The 22,326-nt window shown below is 44.7% G+C and overlaps 1 protein-coding gene across 1 annotated transcript in view; it reads left to right on the top strand.

Moving 5' to 3' along the window:
• The window catches only part of ENTREP2 (endosomal transmembrane epsin interactor 2), a 372,877-nt gene that overhangs the window by 300,805 nt on the left and 49,746 nt on the right, over window positions 1-22,326 (top strand). The window contains exon 4 of the mRNA XM_007456424.1: window positions 6,099-6,233. Coding sequence (XP_007456486.1) covers window positions 6,099-6,233 — 135 coding nt within the window. The remainder of the gene's footprint in view (window positions 1-6,098; window positions 6,234-22,326) is intronic.

Below are 22,326 nucleotides of genomic sequence, written 5' to 3'. Positions count from 1 at the left end.
AGCTAGAGTTTCTAAATCAATTGTGTAGAATTGTGGTCATGGGTGTGGATAACTGTCTCATTCCTGATCTTAGTGGAATTGCCTCCAGTATTTCTCCAGTTCAAATGATGTTTGCTTTTGACATTTGCTTGATAAAAGCCTTGTCAAATTTAAGTTGTTTTCTCATATTCTTAATTGACTTATAGTTTTTATTATGAACGCCTGCTAAATTTTATGCAGTGATCTTATGATATTTATTTATAGGATCGCATGATTTTTCTCTTTTGATTTGTTGATGGAACAAATTTTCTTAATAGATTTACCACTGTTCTAGAATCCTGTTTCTAAATGAACCTTGGGTATTTTTCAGGGTAACCTAGGCTTTGGAAACAAGTAAATACAAAATGTTTAACAGAACAAAGTTTTACTTCTCCCTTTGCTATGTGGCCAGCCAGGCCTGGGGCTGCAGCAATCAGAATGCACACATTGACCAATGAGGCTGCTAAGCTTCCAGGTTCTGGACATATTTTCAGGAGATGCTTTCTGAGTACAGAGCTAACCCTAAGGAAAGGGTAGCCAGAGAGTGAGAAAGACAGCACTGAGACCATTTCAGTACCTGGCTGCCCCCATACCTGAGTTCCAAACCTTGGACTCTTTGGTTTTGGTTTTATGAATCTATAAATTCTCTTTCTTGTTTAAGGCATTTTGACTTGGGTTGTATAGTTCTCATTCAAGATTCCTTTTTAATACAGCCATGGAATATAATTCCTTTAATATAGCATTGGATTCAATTAGCCAGTTTTTTGCTTAGAATATTTGTGGGTTTTTTTTTGTTTTTTTTTTTTTGAAAGGAGAAATTGGCCTTTTGGTTTGTTAGTGGGGGTGGGGAGCTTTTGTTTTTCCTTTTCAGAATTGCTAGTAAGGCTTTGCTAGCTTTATAAGGTAACTGTGGTGTTTTCTTCCTTGTCTCTTGGTCTGAAATTGTTTTAAAACGTAGGAATTATCTTTTCATTAAAGGTCAGAGTGAACTCAGCCTGAAATGCCATATTGGACTTTCCAATCTCTTATGGTTATTGATCTTTTAGGTTTACTGCATCTTATGGACTCAGTATCATAGTTTTATTTTGCTAGGAAATTATCCATGTCCTCTAGATTTTCAAATTTATGGCTGTAGAGCTGCCCATATTCTTTTAATCTCTACTATATTTATAGTTAAATCTCCTTTCTCATTCCTAGTGTTGTTTACTTTGGCTTTCTTTTTCAAATATCAGTCCTACCAAGGATTTGCATTATTTTTTTTTTTTTTTTTTGGTCTGTTCAAGAATCATCATTAGGCTTTATTCGTCCTAATACCTTTATTTCTATTCCATTAGTTTCACTTTTTATGTTTGTTAAATTTCTTTTTTTCTGTTTTCTATTATTTTGTTTTCATTCTTTTCCTAATTTAAGTTTTACATTTCATTTACTTTCAAGCAAGCCCATCCGTTTTTAACTTTTTCTACTGAGAAATACAAAACACATATAGGAAAGTGCACAAAACAAAAATATGTAGCTTAGCAGTTTATCAAGTCAAATAGCCATGTGACCTCCACTGAAGTCTAGAAATAAAGCGTCCCCAGCATCCCAAAGCCCTCCTTATATACTCCCAGTTCACTGCCTCTCCACCCCCACAAAGATAATCACTATGCTAATCTTTATGATATTCACATCTTTAATTTTTTAAACAATTGTACCAGCTATGCATGCATCTCTGAACACTATAGTTTAATTTTGTCTGGTTTTTTGAACTTCATTTCAGTAGAAGTATTTCTTTTTGTATCTGGCTTCCTGTGCTCAACATGCTGTGCAATATACTTGTGTGGCATGTTGCTGCATTCATGTTCATTGCTTTATAATATTGCATGGTATGAATATAAAACAGTTTATTCATCCATTCTGCTTTTGATGGACATTGAGCTCTTTCCTGTGTGAAGCTGTTTTAAGTAATGTTGCTATGAACTTTCCAATACATGTTTTTTGTAACTATTGCATGCATATCTGTTGGATATAGTCCTAGGATGGAAATATCTGTTGGGTATTATGTTAGACTTAGACGCAATCTTTAACTTAAGTAGATAATGCCAAGCTGTTTTCCAAAATTTCTGTCTCAATTCACACCCCACAGAAGTGTATGCATTCCTGTTGCTTCACATCCTTATCCTCACTTGGTATTGTCTATTGTCATTATTCTTCAGTTTTAGCGATTCTGATGGGGATGTAATGACATCTCACTTTATTTTGATTTCCCTTTCTCAGAGTACTATTGTGGTGGGGCTCAATATCGCATGTTTCATAGGGGTTGTTTGTCTTTTTCTGAATATTTAAGACAGAGCTTTTTGTTTGTTTTGGATATAAATCATCTGTCACATGTGATGCGAAATCTCCTATTTTTACTCTCTTATGGGTATCGTTTGATGAAAAAAATTTTAATTACAAATAGTCAAACACATGAGGCATTTGTTTATTCTTAACACATTTTGAGCTATGTTTAAGAAGTGTTTCCCTATCCCAGGGTCATGAGGATATTCTTCTATCTCACCTTCTCACAGTTTTATTGTTTGGACCTTCATGTATTCATTTATAATCCATGATAAAAATGCTTTAAAGAACATATATGTTTAATTAGGTCCTATTTGTTTATTTTTGTTTTTACTTCCATTACTCTAGGAGATGGATCCAAAAAAATATTGCTATGATTTATGTCAAAGAGTGTCCTGCCTATGTTTTCCTCTAGGTTTATAGTATCTGATTTTACATTTAGGTCTTTAATCCATTTTGAGTTTATTTTTGTGTATGGTGTTAGAGAATGTTTTAATTTCATTCTTTTACATGTAGCTGTCCAGTTTTCCCAGCACCACTTATTGAAGAGACTGTCTCTTCTCCATTGTATATTCTTGCCTCCTTTGTCGTAGATTAGTTGACCATAGGTGCGTGGGTTTATTTCTGGGCTTTCTATCCTATTTCATTGATCTGTATTTCTGCTTTTGTGCCAGTACCATACTGTTTTGATGACTGTAGCTTTGTAGTATAGTCTGAAGTCAAGGAGCCTGATTCTTCCACCACCGTTTTTCTTTCTCAAGATTGTTCTTGCTATTTGAGGTCATTTGTGTTTCCATACAAATTAAAAATTTTTTTTGTTCTAGTTCTGTGAAAACTGCCATTGGTAATTTGATAGGGATTGCATTGAATCTGTAGGTTGTCTTGGGTAGTATAGTCATTTTCACAATGTTGATTCTTCCAATCCAAGAACAGGGTATATCTCTCCATCTGTTTGTATGGTTTTCTGCCTCCATCTCTCTATTGTTCAGGCAAAGGTAGTTTGGGTAAACATGTGGGTACTGGAAACCACATCACTGCCTGTATAGAGCACGCTGACATTATACAGGAGGGAGTGAAAGTCGTGCACACAACCTGGCCTCTGAAATGTTCTCATCCATCTCACAGCCGTACCCAGGCTCTGCAGGCCACTGGGAGCCCATGGTTCCCTGTCACTCCAATACCGTCTCTGTCCCCATAGCCAGCCCCTTCCCATACTGTCTTACTCCTGCTTCAGACAAGAGATAAATCAACGCCTAGAAATTTTATGTAGTTAGGCCTCCAATTCCAGAATAAATATTTTCTAGCAAAGAGGACCAGAAATAAAGTTCCATACAGGGATTTCAGCAGTTTTGTTTCCTGTTCACTCTTGTTGTAAATCTCAGTGCCTTAAACAGTGGGCTGAGGGCGGGTGTGTAAGACACCTCGGGAGAAGGCCAAGAAGAGGCCCCTGCCCCGGGCTGCCTCGGGGGAATCGGTAGCCTTAGCTCCCCAGAGCTGGGCTTTGTCAAAGATGGACAGAGCTGTACCTCAAAGTGGTGAGGACAGGTTTTCATTAGAAGTAGAATGTGGCAGTTGGGAGGAGAGTCGAGTGTGTGCTTGAACTTGACTTCAGTTTGCACAGAGGTGGCCAGGCGTGTTAAAGGAAGGATGAGGAAGTGGGGGTGGCGGGGAGTGGGGCCTCAGTAGAGTCAGGGAAGTGGAAAATCACAACGCGTTAGCAGGGTCCACGCGAAGATGCCCGCTGTCTGTGCCAGCTGCTGGCAGTCACTGGAGACAGGCTCCCCTCCCACAGAGGCTGGGACATGGGCCCTCTCCCGAGGCTGGAAAAAGCAGCCAGTTCTCCTGGCAGCCTTGGGCTTTCTCAGGCAGGCACTTTTGGGGGGATCAAGTCCTGTAGGGATGTTGCCTTGAGCTGTTAGAGCATGTCTGTGTTTTCAGGCCTTTATAGGCCATGGTTGAGGCCTTGTGGGGAAGAGGGCGCGGGGGAGCCTGGGCAGAGTTTAACCAGGAGAGAGCCTGTCCACCAGCCTCCCTCCGGCCTCCCTTCTGGGCGGTGCCGCCCCTGCTCCCCTCCCATCTCCCTCAGGTCCAGGATGCTCTGAGGCAGAGTGGTCCTCTCCCTGAGCACATGCCCAGCTCTGATGGCCAGGGTCCACCCGGCACCCAAGGCTGGGGACCTCAGAACCCCCAATGGGCAGGGGCAACTGGGGTGAACTTTGACCTTTTTTTTTAACCTTTGTTTTACCTTTTAACAGTTTTACCTTTTCCCTCGTTACCTTTTAAAACTTGGCCTCAAGAATCATAACCCTTCTTTTCCAGTTTCTTGGGACCAGAAATAAACGTTGCCAATGACATGACCGTGGAGATTTCAGTGGCCAGAGAGCCACGGCCGTTCACCTTGGTCTGGCCCATGCCTCTCTACCAACAGCGGCCCTGACACTGGTGGGCAGCGGGCCCTGTGGACCTCCAGGGTTGGGTGCGGGTTCAGGTGTGGGCTGCACCATTTCCTGGAGTGTTGTATGGGGGGTGTTGTCATGGCTCCTTTAGCCGGGCTTCAGCCCTAAAGACATCTCTAAAAGCGTGAGCATCTCTAAAGGCGGCTTTCGCAGCCCCTCCTGCCGTAGGTGGGTGGCCGTGGCAGGGGACAGTGGTTTGTGCGGACACCGCCCTCCTCCCCCTGCCTCCCGTCCTGCCCCCGAGGCCTGCGCACAGATTTGGAGAATCACTAACAAGCAATCCTGGACACACGAGGTGTCCCCCCCACTCACTCAAATGTGTAGTGATTCAGATACATAAATTATACATTATTTGAGAAGACAATAAAAAGAGCAAAGATGAGGCATAAAATAGGTAAAGGATAAACTATCTAGAGGTTTAAAATAGATGAAAATTTGGCCATGGACAATGCCCTTGACCTATGGCTGTCCCTCTTTTAGTTCACTTTTCCAGAAGCCCAAGGCTGTGAACAGTTGGGTGCGTGTGTGACAGCCCGACCAGGACTGGAGATGGGTGGGGACAACTGTGTGCGTGTGCAGTGTAGTGATTTCTCTCTCATTTCTGCAGCCAGGCCAGGGCAGTTCCACTTCAAGCTGCAGGTCCGGCTCAGGTGTGCTCTGTGGCTCTCCTCCTGGGGTCCAGGCTTTTAAAAACACTTGAACTGCATTTGTTCTTTCCATAGTCTTTCATTTTCCCAGGCGTTTTTATTCATTCAGCTCTTATTGAAGGCCCACACCTCCTGGGCATTGTGAACATTGTAATGGTTAAGATGTGGCGGCTGCCCTTGGGGGCACACAGACACAAGTCACTGCTGCTGAGAAAGTGAGTCTCCAGCAGGGGAGAAGCAAGCAGCTCCCGAGAGGGAAACCAGACAAGGCCTCAGGGATGGCGCTGGAGTTGGATCTTGACAGATGAGTAGGAGTTTGCTAGGCCATGAAGGGAGACAGGAGCTGCTGACCGTGGGAACAGAATGTGTGTTATCACAGACACGTGATAATGTCTCCATGCTCAACTTCATGTAATTTTCTGTAACTTTATAGCTTAGGTTTCTTCAAATTTATTTTTTTATTAATTGCTTTTAAAATAGAAATTTTTAATAATTCCTAATAGTGTTTCTGATGTCTTTTGTCTATTAAAAAAAATCGTCTTGGCTTTATTATTTAAAGAAAACGAGATGGGATGCTTGTCACATGGTGTTCTTAAGCGTGTGTGTAGCTCAAGCACGTGCCCGGTTTTAACCGTGAGCTCTGTGTACCCCTGTCTAGATTAAGTTCGACAGCGTCGAGGTGTGTGTCTGCTGTGAGATGCAGCATCAGTCGTCGGGCTGCAGCAACCTTGGAGAGACGCTGAAGCTGAACCCGCTGAGGGAGGACTGCAACACCGTGCGGCTGACCTTGAAGGTGACCCAGGCTCCGCTGCTTCCGCCTCCCATCCCATCCTTGCGACGTCTCGACATCTCGTAGGAAGGTTTTATTAACTGCGTTCCTTTCAGTTCTTAGTTCGTCCAGCTGGGTCACATGCAACAGGGAGTATCTTTCCAGAGAGCGTTTTAAACCATTAGAGATTTCTACTTTAAAGGTTTCACTTTCTGGGTTTTCCATTTCCACCATTACACTCTCTGACTCCTACATCTGTGAAGCAGGGCCGAATGGTTGAAAGAGGTTGTTGCAGATGTGGATGTGATGCGTGCTACTGCTTTTCCAACATTTTTTTAAAATTTATTTATTTTTGGTTGCTCTGGGTCTTTGTTGCTGCACGCAGGCTTTCTCTAGTTGCTGCGAGTGGGGGCTACTCTTTGTTGCAGTGCGTGAGCTTCTCACTGTGGTGGCTTCTCTTGTTGCGGAGCTCGGGCTCTAGGCACATGGGCTTCAGTAGTTGTGGCTTGTGGGCTCAGTAGCTGTGGCTTGCGGGCTCAGTAGCTGTGGTGCGTGGGCTCTAGAGTTCAGGCTCAGTAGTTGTGCCACATGGGCTTAGTTGCTCAGCGGCATCTGGGATCTTCCTGGACCAGGGCTCGAACCTGTGTCCCCTGCACTGGCAGACGGATGCTCGACCACTGTGCCACCAGGGAAGTCCCTCCAACATTTTTAAAATTGAAGTATAGTTGATTTACAATGTTGTGTTAATTACTGCTGTACAGCAAAGTGACTCAGTTATACATACATTCTTTTTCTATATTCTTTTCCATTATGGTTTATCCCAGGAAATTGGATATAGTTCTCTGTGCTATACAGTAGGACCTTGTTGTTTATCCATCCTATATATAAGGATTGGGAGTTTAGGGTTAGCCTCTGATAACCCCAAAATCCCAATCCTTCCCTCTCCCACCCTCCTCCCCCTAAGCAACCACCAGTCTGTTCTCTATGCCTGTGAGTCTGTTTCTGTTTTGCAGATAGGTTCATCTGTGTCATATTTTAGATTCCACATATAAGTGATATCATTTGATATTTGTCTTTCTGACTTATTTCACTTAGTATGATCATCTCTAGGTCCATCCATGTTGCTGCAAATGGCATTATTTTGTTCTTTTTTATGGCTGAGCCAACATTTTTGCTATTACGGCATCAGGGAATAGATGGGTACTTATTTCGCCTTTTAGAAGATATTTGGAGCAAGAAATTTTATAGTCTCCCATGGCAATCTTTTCTTATGTACAGCATCTGATTTCTCTTTAATGACATGGAAAATTGTTTATATCACTTCTTTCTTTTTCTTCCTACAAGTTTTTCCTACTCCTGAAAATTAACATTGGCCGCTTAAAAAAGTGTATGAACAATGACCTGATTCTTCTCTTTTCCCTGAAACTAAACTGCTAAACATTTTTTGAAAGATGCAACTACGGTCCAAGCAGCCCTTGGTGGGTGGTAAAATGGTATTTACGGTATACAGGGAGCCCTGTAGTACATATGTGTGTAAGGGTTGCAGTGTGTGGGGATCTGGAGGTTCCAGAGAGCCACCCTGGCACCTGGGAGAATGGAGGGCAGTGTCGCCGTCTGGAATGGGGGCCTGTGGTTCGTCCTCCATGGGTGTCATTTCAAATGCTGGCAGTGGTGAACCAGCAGGTCTGGGGAACTCCCTGTAAACTCCAGTGCCCTAGGAAGCTGGCTGGCAAACGAGCAGTGGCTACAGAGATAGAGGATGTGCCTGAGGCCCCCAGCACCTCCCTGTTTCACAGGAAGGACGGTCCCCACTCATTGGTCCCGGCAGCCCACCAGAGTGACAGATCCAGGGGGTTGGAGGAAGCCAGAAGGCAGCAATCAAGGGCCCATCCTCTTGGTTACAAGGTGTTCCTTGCTATCTCACGTTGAGTATGGCCACGGCTTCTATCTTAATAGCTCCTGGGGATGCTCAGCGTCATCCCACCAGCGTCGGCCATGCTCACTCTGATCTCATTCTGCCTACTCCTAAGTCTTCTGCTCAGCCCGGGAACTGTTTCTTTCCATATTTAAAAACCATCACAAGACAATAGGTCATTATAATGACAGTGCAACCCCTACCCCCCCCAGAAGAAGCTGGCACACCCCCAGGGCATCTTGCAATGCTGTGGACTGCCTGGGTGTGCAGATGTGGTGAAGTGATCAGGTCACACCCCTCTCCCCGGTGGATGGATTGGAGGTATCAGGCCTGCTCCCCCAAGGCCTGGAGTTCCTAACCCTGCACTCAGGGGGCCCCTCCAGCCCCTGAGGAGGTGACCTTGGCTTGAACAGTGAGGATGGTGTGGGGTCAACAACGCTCCCTCCAAGGGCCTAGGGGAGCTTGCTGTCCATCCTCGTCCACTGTTCTGGTGCCCTGACGAGAAGGCCATGAGGGATGGGGTGGCTTGAATGGAATGGAGTGAAGGACACTGAAGATGTTCCAGCCAAGCTGGGAGCCTCGTTGAATGGCTCATCCCCATGGATGTTCGCATTGCCTGGGACAATGGTAAGAGTTGAAGGAAAAGAAAGACTGCACCAAACTTCTCAATGAATTTGTTTCCAAAATGTAAGTAGAGATAGTGCTGGTGGCGTGAGGCCCAGAGGAGGTAGGATTTGTGACTGAGGTGGAAAGAGCAGCAGTTTGCAAACGAAGTGACCAACAAGGGATTAATCTCCAAAATACACACACAGCTCATGCAGCTCAATATCAAAAAACAAACAACCCCATCAAAAACTGGGCAGAAGATCTAAGTACACATTTCTCCAAAGAAGACATACAGGTGGCCAAAAAAGCACATGAAAAGATGCTCAACATCACTGATCATTAGAGAAATGCAAATCAAAACTACAATGAGGTACCACCCTGTATCAGTCAGAATGGCCATCATCAAAAAGTCTATACATAATAAGTGCTGGAGAGTGTGTGGAGAAAAGGGAACCCTCTACACTGCTGGTGGGAATGTAAATTGGTGCAGCCACTATGGAGAACAGTATGGACGTTCCTTAAATAAATAAAAATAGAACTACCATATGACCCAGCAATACCACTCCTAGGGCATATATCTGGAGAAAACCATAATTTGAAAAGATACGTGCACCCCTATGTTCATAGCAGCACTATTTACAATAGCCAAGACATGGAAGCAACCTAAATGTCCATTGATAAATGAATGGATAAAGAAGATGTGGTACATATATACAACAGAATATTACTCAGCCATGAAAAAAGAATGAAATAATTCCATTTGCAGCAACATGGATAGACCTAGAGATTATCATACTGAGTGGAGTAAGTCAGACAGAGAAAGACAAGTATAATATGATATCACTTATATGTGGAATCTTTAAAAATATGATACAAATGAACTTCTTTACAAAACAGAAACAGACTCACAGACATAGAAAACAAACCTATGGTTAGCAAAGGGGAAATGTGGGATGGGGGATATAAATTAGGACTTTGGGATTAACATATATACAATAATCATAAAATAATCATAAAATAGATAAAATAGATAATCAACAAGGACCTACTGTATAGCACAGGGAACCCTACTCAATATTCTGTAATAACCTATATGGGAAAAGAATCTGAAAACAAATGGATATATGTATTTGTATAACTGAAGCACTTTGCTGTACACCTGAAATGAACACAGCATTATAAATCAACTATACTCCAGTATAAAATAAAAAATTAAATTTAAAAAGAGAGCAGCAGTGACCAGCCTGCCCCCCAGCTGAGGGCCTGGAAAGGGAGCAATGACTCTGGGGGGAGCTGAGATTCATCCAAGATCGGGAAGACAAGGGACTCTTAGAAGTAAGAGTTTGTTTACTGCTGTCCTCTAACTTTGTCTTTGTTTTCCAAAATTGTCTTGGTTATCCTAGTTCCTTGGTATTTCCATATTAATTGTGGAATCAACATTTCAGTTTCTACAGAAATCCTGCTGGAATTTTGATTGAGATTGCACTGAATATATACATCAACTTGGAGAGAATGGATATATTCATGGTTTAGCTCTCCATTTATTTAGGTCTTCTTTGATTTCATCAGTGTTTCTTTTTTTCCATCAGTGTTGTGTAGTTTTTAGTATATAGGGCATAACATATTTTATAATATGTATGCTTAGAGTATTTAATGTGTACAGGTGCTCTTTTAATGGTACTTAAATTTTTAAAAATTGTCTTTTGTTCATTTATATATAGAAATGTGAGTTTTGTTACTGAGCTTGTATCCTGTGATTTGCTAAACTTACCTACTAGTTTGCTATGGAGGCAGTCATGTGCTATTGATTACCAGAAAGATGCCATCCTACATCTTCTTTCCCATCTGGTTGCCTCTGATTCTTCTTCCTTGCCTGTTGCACTGACTGGAATCTCCAGCAGTGTCAGAAGTAGTGAGGGCGTACATGCTTGCCTTGTTCCTGATTCTAGGGATTACGTGTGTTGTTAGCTCTGAGTTTTTTATAGATGTACACTATCTGGTTGTGGAAGTTGCCTACTATTCCTAGTTTTCTGAGAGTTTTTATCATGGTGGATGTTGGTTTTGTCAAAGTACCTTCTGCGTCTACTTAGATGTTCATATACTTTGTCTTCTTTATTCTGCTAATGCGGTGAATCACGTTTTTTTTTTTTTTATTGAAGCATAGCTGATTTACAGTGTTATGTTAGTTTCAGGTGTACAGCAGAGTGATTTACTTATACATACATATATATCTATATCTATTCTTTTTCAGATTCTTTTCCATTATAGGTTATTACAAGATATTAAGTATAGCCCCCTGTGCTATACAGTAGGACCTTGTTGGTTATCTATTTTATATAGAGTAGTGTGTATATGTTAATCCCAAACTCCTAATTTATCCCTCCCCCTCTTCCCTTTCGATAATCATAAGTTTGCTTTCTATCTCTGTGAGTTTATTTCTCTTTTGCATATGAGTTTATCTGTATTGTTTTTTTTAGATTCCACATATAAGCAATATCATATGATATTTGTCTTTCTTTGAATGGTGAAGCAGGCTTGCATTCCCCAAAATCAACCCCACATGATAAGTCTTTCCTCAACTCTGTCGAGTCTTCTGGTGACCCTGTGGTTTCTGTGACTGTGCTTTTCATTTCTAGCATTTCCATTTGATTCTTACATGTAGCTTCCATCTCTCTGCTAAGTTCCCTATATGCTCTGGTCCACCTTTTCCACTAGAACTTGTTTGACAGCATCGGCCCCAGGTAAGCACGTCCTCCTATCTCTCCGTAGAGGTGTCTATCTTTCCTTGGCGTTTGGATTAGCTGGTTGCCCTGCGACCTCAGCTGTCAGATGGGATCAGCTTAAGATGTGAATTTGCAGAGTGTCCAGTGTCTTATTTTTTTTGTAATGGTGGGGTGAATGCTCTTTTTAGCTGTCTATATCCTAAGCAGAACTGGGAAGTATTATCCATAATGACCTCCCTGGTATAGAATTTTTGAGGAGCACATTTACCCCCTAGGGGTTTAGAGATGGTGTGCCATTCTCTTTTGACATCGAATATTGCTGTAGAGAAAGATCTTATATCAGCATAATGCTCTCTCCTTTTTTGGTATGTGGTAGTCATCAGTGTTGTTTAAAAATATTTCTAACTCTCCAAGTTCCCCTAGACCTAGTCCTAGTGCCCGTTTGGGTGCCTGGAGCCACGTGAGTGGAGCATACATGGATCACTTTTCCAAGGCCGAGTGTGTACCTGTGGTGTGAGATTCTCCGGGGCTCTCTTTCCCTCTGGCACAGTAACTGGCAAATCATAAGTGGTGGCTGCACCATCAGCCTGGGTCCCTACCATGGGCAGAGACCCCATAACTCACCCACAAGTACCCACAATGGACACATGGCATGAATGAGAAATACACCTCTGTTGTCTTAACCCACTGAGATTTGGGGGATGTTTGTTACCACAGCATAACCTAGCCCAGCCTGTCCGATACAAGGCAACATGTTTTTGGTCCTATGTCAATGGTGTTTTTAAATGATCAAGTCCATTAACTTCACTATGATATGTCTTGACACTGATCAGTCCTTCTCAAATTTCCATGGTCCACAGTGCACCTTTCAGCCTGTGAGTCTGCATCTTGCTTTATTTCAGAAAAGCTTTCGTGAACTATGTATTTGAATTTCTTTTTCTGTTGTCTTAGTTTGAGGGTAACTGTGCCTTCCTTGGACCACTCTGACCTTTCATCACTATCATTTTTTTTTCTCTAGTTTTTACAACTCTTTCTTTTCCACCTCACTTTGCTCCATTTTCCTAAAGCCTCTCCTCCTCGCCTTGTTCTCTGCAGTGACTGTTATCTTTGTGCTCTGCTTCCGACGTGATCTCGGGTTTGGGCAGCTCACCTCTCAGTCTGTTTCTTTGTCGTTTATTCCTTGAGCCTTTGTGTCTCTACTTTTAGATCTTAGACTGAGCCGCCACCTTCTCAGTTTGGTCCCAGCCTTCCCCCAAGGATATCTGTAGCTAGTTAATTACACGGGGGGGGGGGGGGGGGAGTTTCCATGTATTTTATCCCTTTCTTAGATCTTTTCTGAGGTCCATGGATATTTCAAAGCACTAGAGGCAAGTCCTAACCCCTATCAAGCATCATATGCTCTATTTAAATAAGCTTTAGCGTAATTAAGGTTTTGTACTTCCTTTTCATAAATACAGGTACTTCTTCCTCTGAGATTCATGTAGATCCAAGTACCACATTCTCTAGTTTTCTTGTAATTAGTCGTGCACTTTTTTTTTTAATTGACGTATACTTGGTTTACAGTGTTATGTTAATTTCTGCTGTACAGCAAAGTGATTCAGTTGTACACATATATATCTTCTTTTTCATATTCTTTTCCATCATGGTTTATTACAGGATATTGAATACAGTTCCCTGTGCTATACAGTAGAGCGTGTTGTTTATCTATTTTATACACAATAGTGTGCATTGTGCAGTCATTTTTAATATGCTCATTATGCTTAAAGTCATGCAAGCCAGGTTGTGCTCGGTGACTCACCCGCTGTGAAGGGACCTGGGGTGGCTTCTCCATGTTGAAACTCTCAGAACGCATGGGGGTGGCAGGAGGCACGTGGGAAGGGCAGGCCTGCTCCTCCGTGGAGCACATTTCCTTGGGAGCCAGAGGAAAGGCATGAACGGCCATGTCGCTTTGATTAGTTTCCCTTCCCTGCTCTGTTTTGATCAGCAATTAGAGTGGTTTTCTTGGTCCTTTAATAGTCTGACTTGAGGCTCTAGTTATCTGATTAGTGATGTTCCCTGCCTAAATTTCCATACTAAATGATGGATTATTCATACTTTGTATCTAATGAACTCAGTTTGTGCCCAGGAAATCCCGTATAATTGGTTTGGGAATCAACACTCTTTTGATTTGAGGTGTGTTTGAATTAACTGATGGTGACTTAGTGAGATTGGTCTGATTTCTTCCTGACCTTCACACCACCCTCCTCCCCACCACTCCTGATATCTGGAAGGTTGTACAGGCATAATCCACCGTCAGGGAAAACAAGCAGAAACTGGTCTTCTTCCTGGCTGATAAGGAGTCTAACTGGAACCCAGAAGATGATGGGGATGCTGCCTCACTTGTCCCTCAGATAATTTTCGGGTGTTTGAGGGCTCTGAGCCCTCTTCCCTGGATCTCTTTTCAGCTTTCCCCAGCCACATCAAATCCTGGATCCTGGGGGCAGACCAGCATCTCTCAAACATAATGCCTCCTGCCATGCTCAGGTTTACTGCTCCACCCTGACAGGGTGAGGGCAGGGGAAAGGGCAAAGGGCATAGAGGGGACCCAGAACTCCATCGTGCAGTGCAGGGATCCTCAGAATTGTAGAACTGGACGGATGGGGCATCCTGTTGCCCATCATGTGGCTGAGCAGACAGCAGCCCAGAGGGGGTCAGATGGCTCCTCCTGGGTCCCTGAGCGAGTCTGCTGATGGGCAGGTCTCCTTGGAGAGTCTCAGTTCTCCAAGACTCAAGTGCCTGCTCCCTGATGATGGCACCTGGCTGGGGGGCATCCCATTATGAAGTCCATAAAGAGGGTGGCCTCAAAATTAGGATTTCAGCATCCGCTTTCCCAAAGCACTGGACAGTGGTGGGAATTGCGACCAAAGGAGGTCCCCTTTCCTGATAAGATAATGTCTAGGCTTTTGGAAGATTGACAAAATAAATGATAAAAAGATGTTTTGGTAGTTTAATGGTTGTCTTTGCCAAGTCAAACCCAGCTCAAGATTGTGACATATTTTCTGATCAGTATTAATAGAATTTTTAAAAGATTACACAAATTGGAATTGTTAGCTGATGGAATATGCTTCGTCATGTGTTGATATTATATCCATCCCAACTTTCATTCTTTTGCTATATCCCAGAATATCATTATGGTTTTATTATAAGGATGTAATTCTAATTCAAAACAGAGTTAAAGATCTTTTTTCATTTGTTTGTTTGCTTCAAGTACCTGGTTTAATTTATTGAGCCGTAGTAAAGCAAATTACCTAAAGAAACTTTATCAGTGGGCAAGGAGATAAAAGCTTCCCAAGAAATCAATCAGTTATTGAGTTTATATGCTTCCTTATCTTCTCTTGAAGACCCTTTTCTTTGTCTCTAAGGGAGTTAAAGGGAAAAAAATCCCAGCAAGACAATTTCCTAAAAACCTAGGGACCTGAAAAAATCATTTAATCTTGAGTAAGTTTTTAACCATGCTGAAGAAATAAAAATGGTTCTGAGAATAAGTGAACACTAATATTTTGTGACAAAACTCACAGCATTGACTGGCAGTGTGAAACAATAAACGCACACACACACACGCACACACACCCTGCTAGAAGGGACCTTCCCATTTTCTGAAGTGGGCAGCCACACAGAGCAAGACAGACGGTCATATCTCTATACAGCTTTCTTCTCACCCCTGGATCCCCAAGGGGGCGGCTAACGGGTCCCTCTGGCCAAGTGGAATCCAGACAGAGATGAGAAGGATGTGAAATTCCCGATCTCCCACCTAGCAGTCATGGGATCCCTGTAAGGGAATGTGCAGAGAGATTGAGCACAATCTATCTCTGGCAAAGCTTCCCCCCACCTCGCCCCCATGATAGGGTGGGGATGCTGACCACATTCCTGAATGGCATCTCTGCCCCTGGTTCCCAAAGCCACCGAAAGCCTGCCTGCCCACCCTCTGATTTTGGTGGCATCGCTTTCCCCTGTGTGGTTGTGATACTGATGTCTGCAGCCCCAAGTCTGTATGGCATATTTAGAATAATCCTACGGAACAGAGGTTCCACCCAAGAGGCCTGCGACTTATCTGTACCTGCTCAGTTAAAACCAGGTCCAGGAGACTCAGATGTTGACATACAAGTATTTCTAGGGATGTATTTGTAGCAGTCCCTGTGCGGGCAGCCTTGTTGGGCTGGTTGCCTCTCGCAGTCCCTCAGCACTGCCCACCCCCAAGGATGGGTGGGTGGGCTGCCGTCTGTACACGAAGGGCCAGATGTGGAGCAGGCAGGCCCAGGATGGGCCACTCACTGCTCTGCTCGGGATGAGGGCACTTCCCGTGGGGCCAGCACCTCGCCTTTGTCCCTCCGCCGGGCGGTTTTATCCCCGTCTCCTCCTCTTTGCAGGGAAGAGCAAAGACCAGCATTCGGGGCGCTGGTCCCTGCAGAGCTCTGGCATCTCCTTCTCTTAACCCCAAGTCTCCAGATCCCATGTCCTCCACACCAGCACCACCACACACTCCAAGATCGTCTCCCTGAGCCCTGCCACCTCCAGGATGGCCTGGCGGGACGCCCCCGCTCATGGCCCCAGCCTGGGCTCCTGTAACCTTCTTGTCCGGCCTCCTCTCCCCCAGGCCTTCTCCCCAGCCTCGGCCGGACTCCCCCACGCGAGTCCCTCCTTCTTCCTGCCCAGGGTCCAGATCCATGCCTTCAAGGGCACATGGAGCAGTGTCCAAAAGCCCCGCCACTCTGTTCCTAGCCCCTCTCTGCTGGCGCCCACTCCCTGGATGAACCAAACTGTCCACATTCCCTCCTCATCTGCACCCAGCAAGACCAGTGGGCCGTGTCGTGAGGCCTGTGGCTGAGCACCTTACACCGTGAGCACCTGCCTCACCTGGCACCTGCCTCACCTGGCGCTCCACTCTGTGCAGCACCTGTGCTGCCTTCCCCTGCCCACCTCTCTCCTCAGCTCTCCAAAGTGACGATTTCAGATCTTTTCCCCTGTATTAGTCAGGGTTCTCCGGAGAAACAGAACCAATAAGACGTGTGTGTGTGTGTGTGTGCACGATATAGAGAGAGATATATTTAAAGAATTGACTGACATGATTACGAGGCTGACAGGTCCAGAATATGCAGGGCAGCCAGCTGAACATCAGGGAAGAACTGAGTTCAAGTCCAAAGGCCATCTCTGTCTGAAGCAGGATCCCTCCTCCTCGGGGGAGGTCAGGCCTTCACCTGGTTGGATGACCCCTACCCCCATTTGGAAGACACTCTGTTTTACTCAGGGTCACTGCTATGAATGTGAAGCTCACCCCAAAACACTCTCACAGAAACATCCAGAATGACGTTTGACCATATCCCTGGGCACCACAGGGCAGCCAAATTGACACACAAAATTAGTCATCCCAGCACCCCTGCAGTGGGACCACAGAGGGGTCCCAACCTCCCTCTCCCTTCCGCCACCCTCCCTGGCCGCTGTCCCGCCACCTCACGCTGACATTAACACTGCACATCCCATGAGGTCGCACTTGCTTTCAGGGCAAAGACCTACATCTCGGAGCATGTCTCACAGAGTCTGTCTGGCCTCAGTTTGTGACACTCTTGTCTGTCCCCTTCCCACAGCCGCCCTGGCCTCCTCAGCCTCCAGGACACACGCAGGAGGCCCGTGCTCTGGGGTCTTGGCACACGAATCTCTCCGTGTCTGGAAGGCTCTTCCTCTCCACTGCGATGGGCTCATTTTTCCTCATCCTTCGGCCGTCAGCATTCCTCCAGCCCTCAGGCTAGACCAGCACCCTCATCCTAAGTTCTCACAGCTCCTTGTACTTTATCTTCACATGACAGTGACCACGGATCGTAAGCCTGCCCCATCCAGACTGTAAGCCCCACGGAGGCAGGAGCCAAATCTCTTTGGCTCCCAGTGGCTCCCAGAGAGGGGTGGAGCCCCGGGCGACACTCTGGAACCGTCTCTGAAATCAGTGAGGGTTTTTTTTTTAAATTTTTTGATAGTTTTCTATTCTTTTTATTAAAAGTAATTAATTAATTAATGTTTATTTTTGGCTCTGTTGGGTCTTCGTTGCTGAGCGCGGGCTTTTCTCTAGTTGTGGTGAGCAGGGACTACTCTTTCATTGTGTTGCACGGGCTTCTCGTTGCAGTGGCTTCTCTTGCTGCAGAGCACAGGCTCTAGGCATGCGGGTTTCAGTAGTTGTGGCATGTGGGCTCAGTAGTTGTGACATATGGGCTCAGTAGTTGTAGCTCACGGGCTCTAGATCGCAGGCTCAGTAATTGTGGCGCGTGGGCTTAGTTGCTCCGAGGCATGTGGGGTCTTCCTGGATCAGGGCTCGAACCCATGTCCCCTGCATTGGCAGGCAGATTCTTAACCACTGCTGCCACCAGGGAAGTCCCTCAGTGAGGGTTTTTAATTCATTCATTCAGTCACTGCTTTGAGCACCTCTTCTGTGCCTGGGTTGGACATTGGGTGTCCAGAGATAAAAGATGTAGAGTCTGCCCTCCAGGTCTGACAGAGGAAAGTCACATGTGAAGCAGACAATTACAGGGTAGTGCACTATTTCCACTGTGACAGGAAATTAAAATGTTAAATTATAAAAGCATTTTTCAATCCTCTGCTCCATCCTAAGGGAGAGTCATTATTTTGCTGAGTGGAGTGATGAATAAAATGTTATGTATGCAGAGGTGATGGGGTGGGTTAGCTATAAGAAAAGAATTGGTGACATCTAAGAAACCGAGGAAGTGGGAAGATAGGAAAACACATTTGGATTCTCTTGCTGAACGATACCAGACACACACACAGCTCTGGGTACAGTGGTGACATGACACAGTGCTTGGCCATATACATACCTCTGATTCTAACTGAAATGTCTGAAGACCTCTAAAAAAGCTGTCTTAGTTGGGGTTTTCCAGGGAAAAAGAACCGACAGAAAATATCTCTATTCATCTCCTATTCCAGATTCCAATGGGAAAACACAATCTATTCTAGATTCCAGTGAAAAAGCACGAAGGGTATGATTGGTGATCTCAGTCGGTAACATCACCCATTTTCATAAAATCTTTGTGCTCCAAAGATAAAAATTGGTTTGTGGAATATTTACCAAGAAATTCACCATTCATTTTACTATTAGGGAAATGAGTCTTGGAGGCTGAGTATCTTGCCTAAGACAGCATAACCAGTTGGATGACATATTTCTATAAATTCCCATTGAATTAGTCAGTTTTCCTCTCAGCATTTCACCTAGTAAAAAGCCATCATAATAATGTATCCAGCAAAAAGTCATTGTTTTTCGACTTTTCAGTGTATCTTTCTCTAAAGGATTTGCATGAAATAGACTCCTCTTTTTAAAAAACCTTACTCCATCACTTTCCTTCCGTATATTTCCCAACACAGTTTGCCAACCTTGGAAGCTTAAAACTGCCCTCCTTCGTCCTATCATTTCTCTACGACTTCATTGTCCTTTGCTGAAGATGCTACAGAAGCTGGGATTCTGAGCCACCATCTTTAGTTACTCCTGGTTTAGGCTTGTCGCGTGCGATGTGCATGGCATGCGTTAATAAACTATCTCTTGCAAAAAAGAAAATGTGTATATATACAGAGAGAGAGAGAGATTTATTATGGGAATTGGCTCATGTGGTTATGGTGGCCCAGAAGCCCCAGGATCTGCTGTCCGTGAGCTGGAGAACCAGGAAAGCGGGTTGTATAACTCAGTCCAAGTCCCAAGGCCTGAGAATGGGGAGGACATAGGATGTAAGTCCTGTTCCGAGTCTGAAAGCTCAGGAACCAGCAGTGACAATGTCCAGGGACAGGAGGAGAAGGACTTTCCAGCTCAAGCAGAGAGAACAAATCTTCCCTTCCTCTGCGTGTTTGCTCTACGAGGACCCTCAGCAGATTGGGTGATGCCCACCCACACTGGGTGTCTCCTTTACTCCGTCTACTGATTGAACTGCTGGTCCCTTCCAGGACACCCTCACAGATGCATCCAAAAGTGGTGTTTTACCAGCTATGTGGGCCTCCCTTAATCCAGTCAAGTCACAGTAGGGAAAAGCCTGTATCACACTGGACGTCAAGGAAGAGTACCAACCAGTCCTTTCTGGAACCCTCTGTAACTTCTGCCATATATGTTGCATGTAAGACCAGAGTAAAGAAAGAGGGACCCAGCTTCCGAGTGAGCTGCATGAGGCCTTCTAGGAAGTCACTGGCAGCCATCCTCTACCTTGAGACTGTGCCCTGGGGACTGGGGGGGTCAAGGTGGTGGGTGGGGCAGCTGTGGGATCGATTATGGTGCCAAGGGGATTCCAGTTGGGAAAGGGGTGCTACAGATCCCCGTCATCGCATAGGTAGGAACCCTCTCATTATTTGAAATGGACAGCGGACATTTTTAAGGTCTAAGGCAACATGCTGTGCAAACACAGCTTCCTCCCACACTGCTGCCCTGGACCCTCCCCAAGTGGACACCCTAAAGCCATCACCAGGGGACGTGCTGTGATGTAGCCAGTGAAAGGCAGCTTCCTGGGGGGCCTGCAGGGCCTGGTGCTGGGCCACACGGGCGGACCCGCACGAGGGACTCACACAAGGACCCGCAGTCTTCGGCACATTCAGATAAGGACCCACAAGGAGGTGGCCCACGGCCCTCCCCGCTCAGCTGCAGGATCTCCACGAGGCTAGCACAGTCTCGATGTCAGGGTCTGAGAGAAGGGTTATGATGAGGGCCAGCAACACACTGTTTGGTCTGGGATGGTCCCAGGATGAGTAATAATAGACCCGATTTTCACTCCAGTCCCCAAACAAAGCCAGGACCTTCAGGAGGAGTCCCATTGCCTTTTTGGTAGAGGGAGGCAGATAGCAGGCTGTTGATTTCCATACACAGACTGGAGAGATAGCACAGAGCCCACTCCTGGAGATTAGAGGTTATTTCTAAAGCATGTAGTTATTTTCCGGGCTCTAAATTAGCACAGAGATGCTGGGAGGAGGAGGGTATTAGGAGAAAAATATGTGGGATGGAAAATTTTTCAGTAATAATTGAATGATGAGGCCATTTGAAAGAATGCATAAAACCGGCAGAAGAGAAAGTGAGAGCACAGAACTACTTGTAACAAAGGAGCCAGAGGCAACTGAGGGCCGTGGATAGATTCACTCGCTTGATTGTGGTAATGGCTACACAGGTGTCAAAACTCATCAAATTCTGTGCTTAAAATATGTGCATTTTGTCATACGTCAGTTATACCTCAAGCTGTTAACCGTCTTTGTGACAGATGAGTGACAGTTAAAAAAAGAGATAAAAGCAAAGACCAGAAAGATGGAGATGGGCCAGTGCAGGAATTCAAAGATCCGTTTAGGGATTTGACTTGATTCAAAAATCAATAAGCACTGGTTATGGAAACTTGCGGAAGGCATAAGATAATCATAGCAGAGCTGAGCAAAATCGTTTGGAGTGGCTTAATATCCCCAGGCCTTCACGGAGATGCTCAAGATGAGAGGGACCACAGGACAGAGCCTTCGGCTGAGGGAGCAGAATTATTGCGAGATAAACGACTTCGCAGAGGAGTGATACCTAAGTCTTCTTTTACATTTGGCCCCAGTTTGGCTTTTCTGGGAGTCATCCTTTGTGACCCGCTTTGCACAGCCTTTTTAAAATTTATTTATTTTTAAATTTTTTAATCAAAGTATAGTTGATTTACAATGTTGTGTAAGTTTCAGGTGTACAACACAGTGATTCAGTACGTAAACATATATCTGTATTCCTTTTCAGATTCTTTTCCCTTATAGGTTATTACAAGATACTGAGTATAGCTCCCTGTGCTATGTAGTAGGTCCTTGTTGTTTATCTGTTTTATATACAGTAGTGTGTATATGCTAATCCCATACTCCTAATCTATCCCTCCCCCCACCTTTCCCCTTTGGTGACCATAAATTTGTTTTCTGTGTCTGCACGTCTGTTTCTGTTTTGTAAATAAGTTCATTTGTATCCTATTTTTAGATTCCACATGTAAGTGATATCATATGATATTTGTCTTCCTCTGTCTGGCTTACTTCACTTAGAAGGATCATCTCTAGGTCCCCAAGTGCAGGGCCTTGTAGATCCATCACGCTGTTTTCCCCACCATGACCCCAGCCCCAGCGAGGTCTGCGAGGCAGACTTTGTCATTGACACTTTAGAGGCGAGAACATGACTCCAGGACATGCAGTGTCAGAGCTGCAGTCTCATAACTGGTGGTGGACCCAGATTTCCGTCTTGAATGCCAGATCTGGTGCTTTCTCCACCACCAATGGGATCCACGTAGGAGGACACGGGACGGTGCGGCCACAGGCTCAGGGTCGTTTCTGTGCAAACAGCGATGCCTTTGGCAGGCCTGGCCCCGTTCACCTCCTGGCGTATCCACCCTGCAAGAGGAGCCAGGTCAACAGACTGGAAAGTCTGAGAGTAATGTAGCAAATGCCACCCATATTTGTCCAGTCTCATCATGTTTACAGTGTTTGCTTCTATCTTTTTAAAAAACAAGAACCGTATTATTGCAATTTTATATATTTTTACAGACCCCACTGAGACCCCAGCCATGGCTCCCTCTCTGTGTCTGAAATTAGAGGGTGTCCAGGGACAGCCACGATCCTGAGGTTGATTTTGCCTTTCCCCTGCATGCTTGCATAGTTCACTAAAATTTTACATAAAATTTAACATAATCGGTACCATAAGCAGTTTTCTATTTTCACCCACCATCATGCTCTTTGATATTGATCCACATGGATATGTATGTAGCTTGAATTCTGTCTTTTTAGAGTCTGTGTAGTTTTGTAGTATCTGAATATTCCACAATTTGCTTATCTGTCTCGTGTTAATGGATATAAGTTGTTTCCAATTTTTTACTGT

Source organism: Lipotes vexillifer, unplaced genomic scaffold (genome assembly GCF_000442215.2).
Source record: "Lipotes vexillifer unplaced genomic scaffold, Lipotes_vexillifer_v1.1 scaffold1467, whole genome shotgun sequence".
NCBI classification, from domain to species: domain Eukaryota; kingdom Metazoa; phylum Chordata; class Mammalia; order Artiodactyla; family Lipotidae; genus Lipotes; species Lipotes vexillifer.
This window is presented reverse-complemented; position numbering and strand designations above follow the sequence as displayed.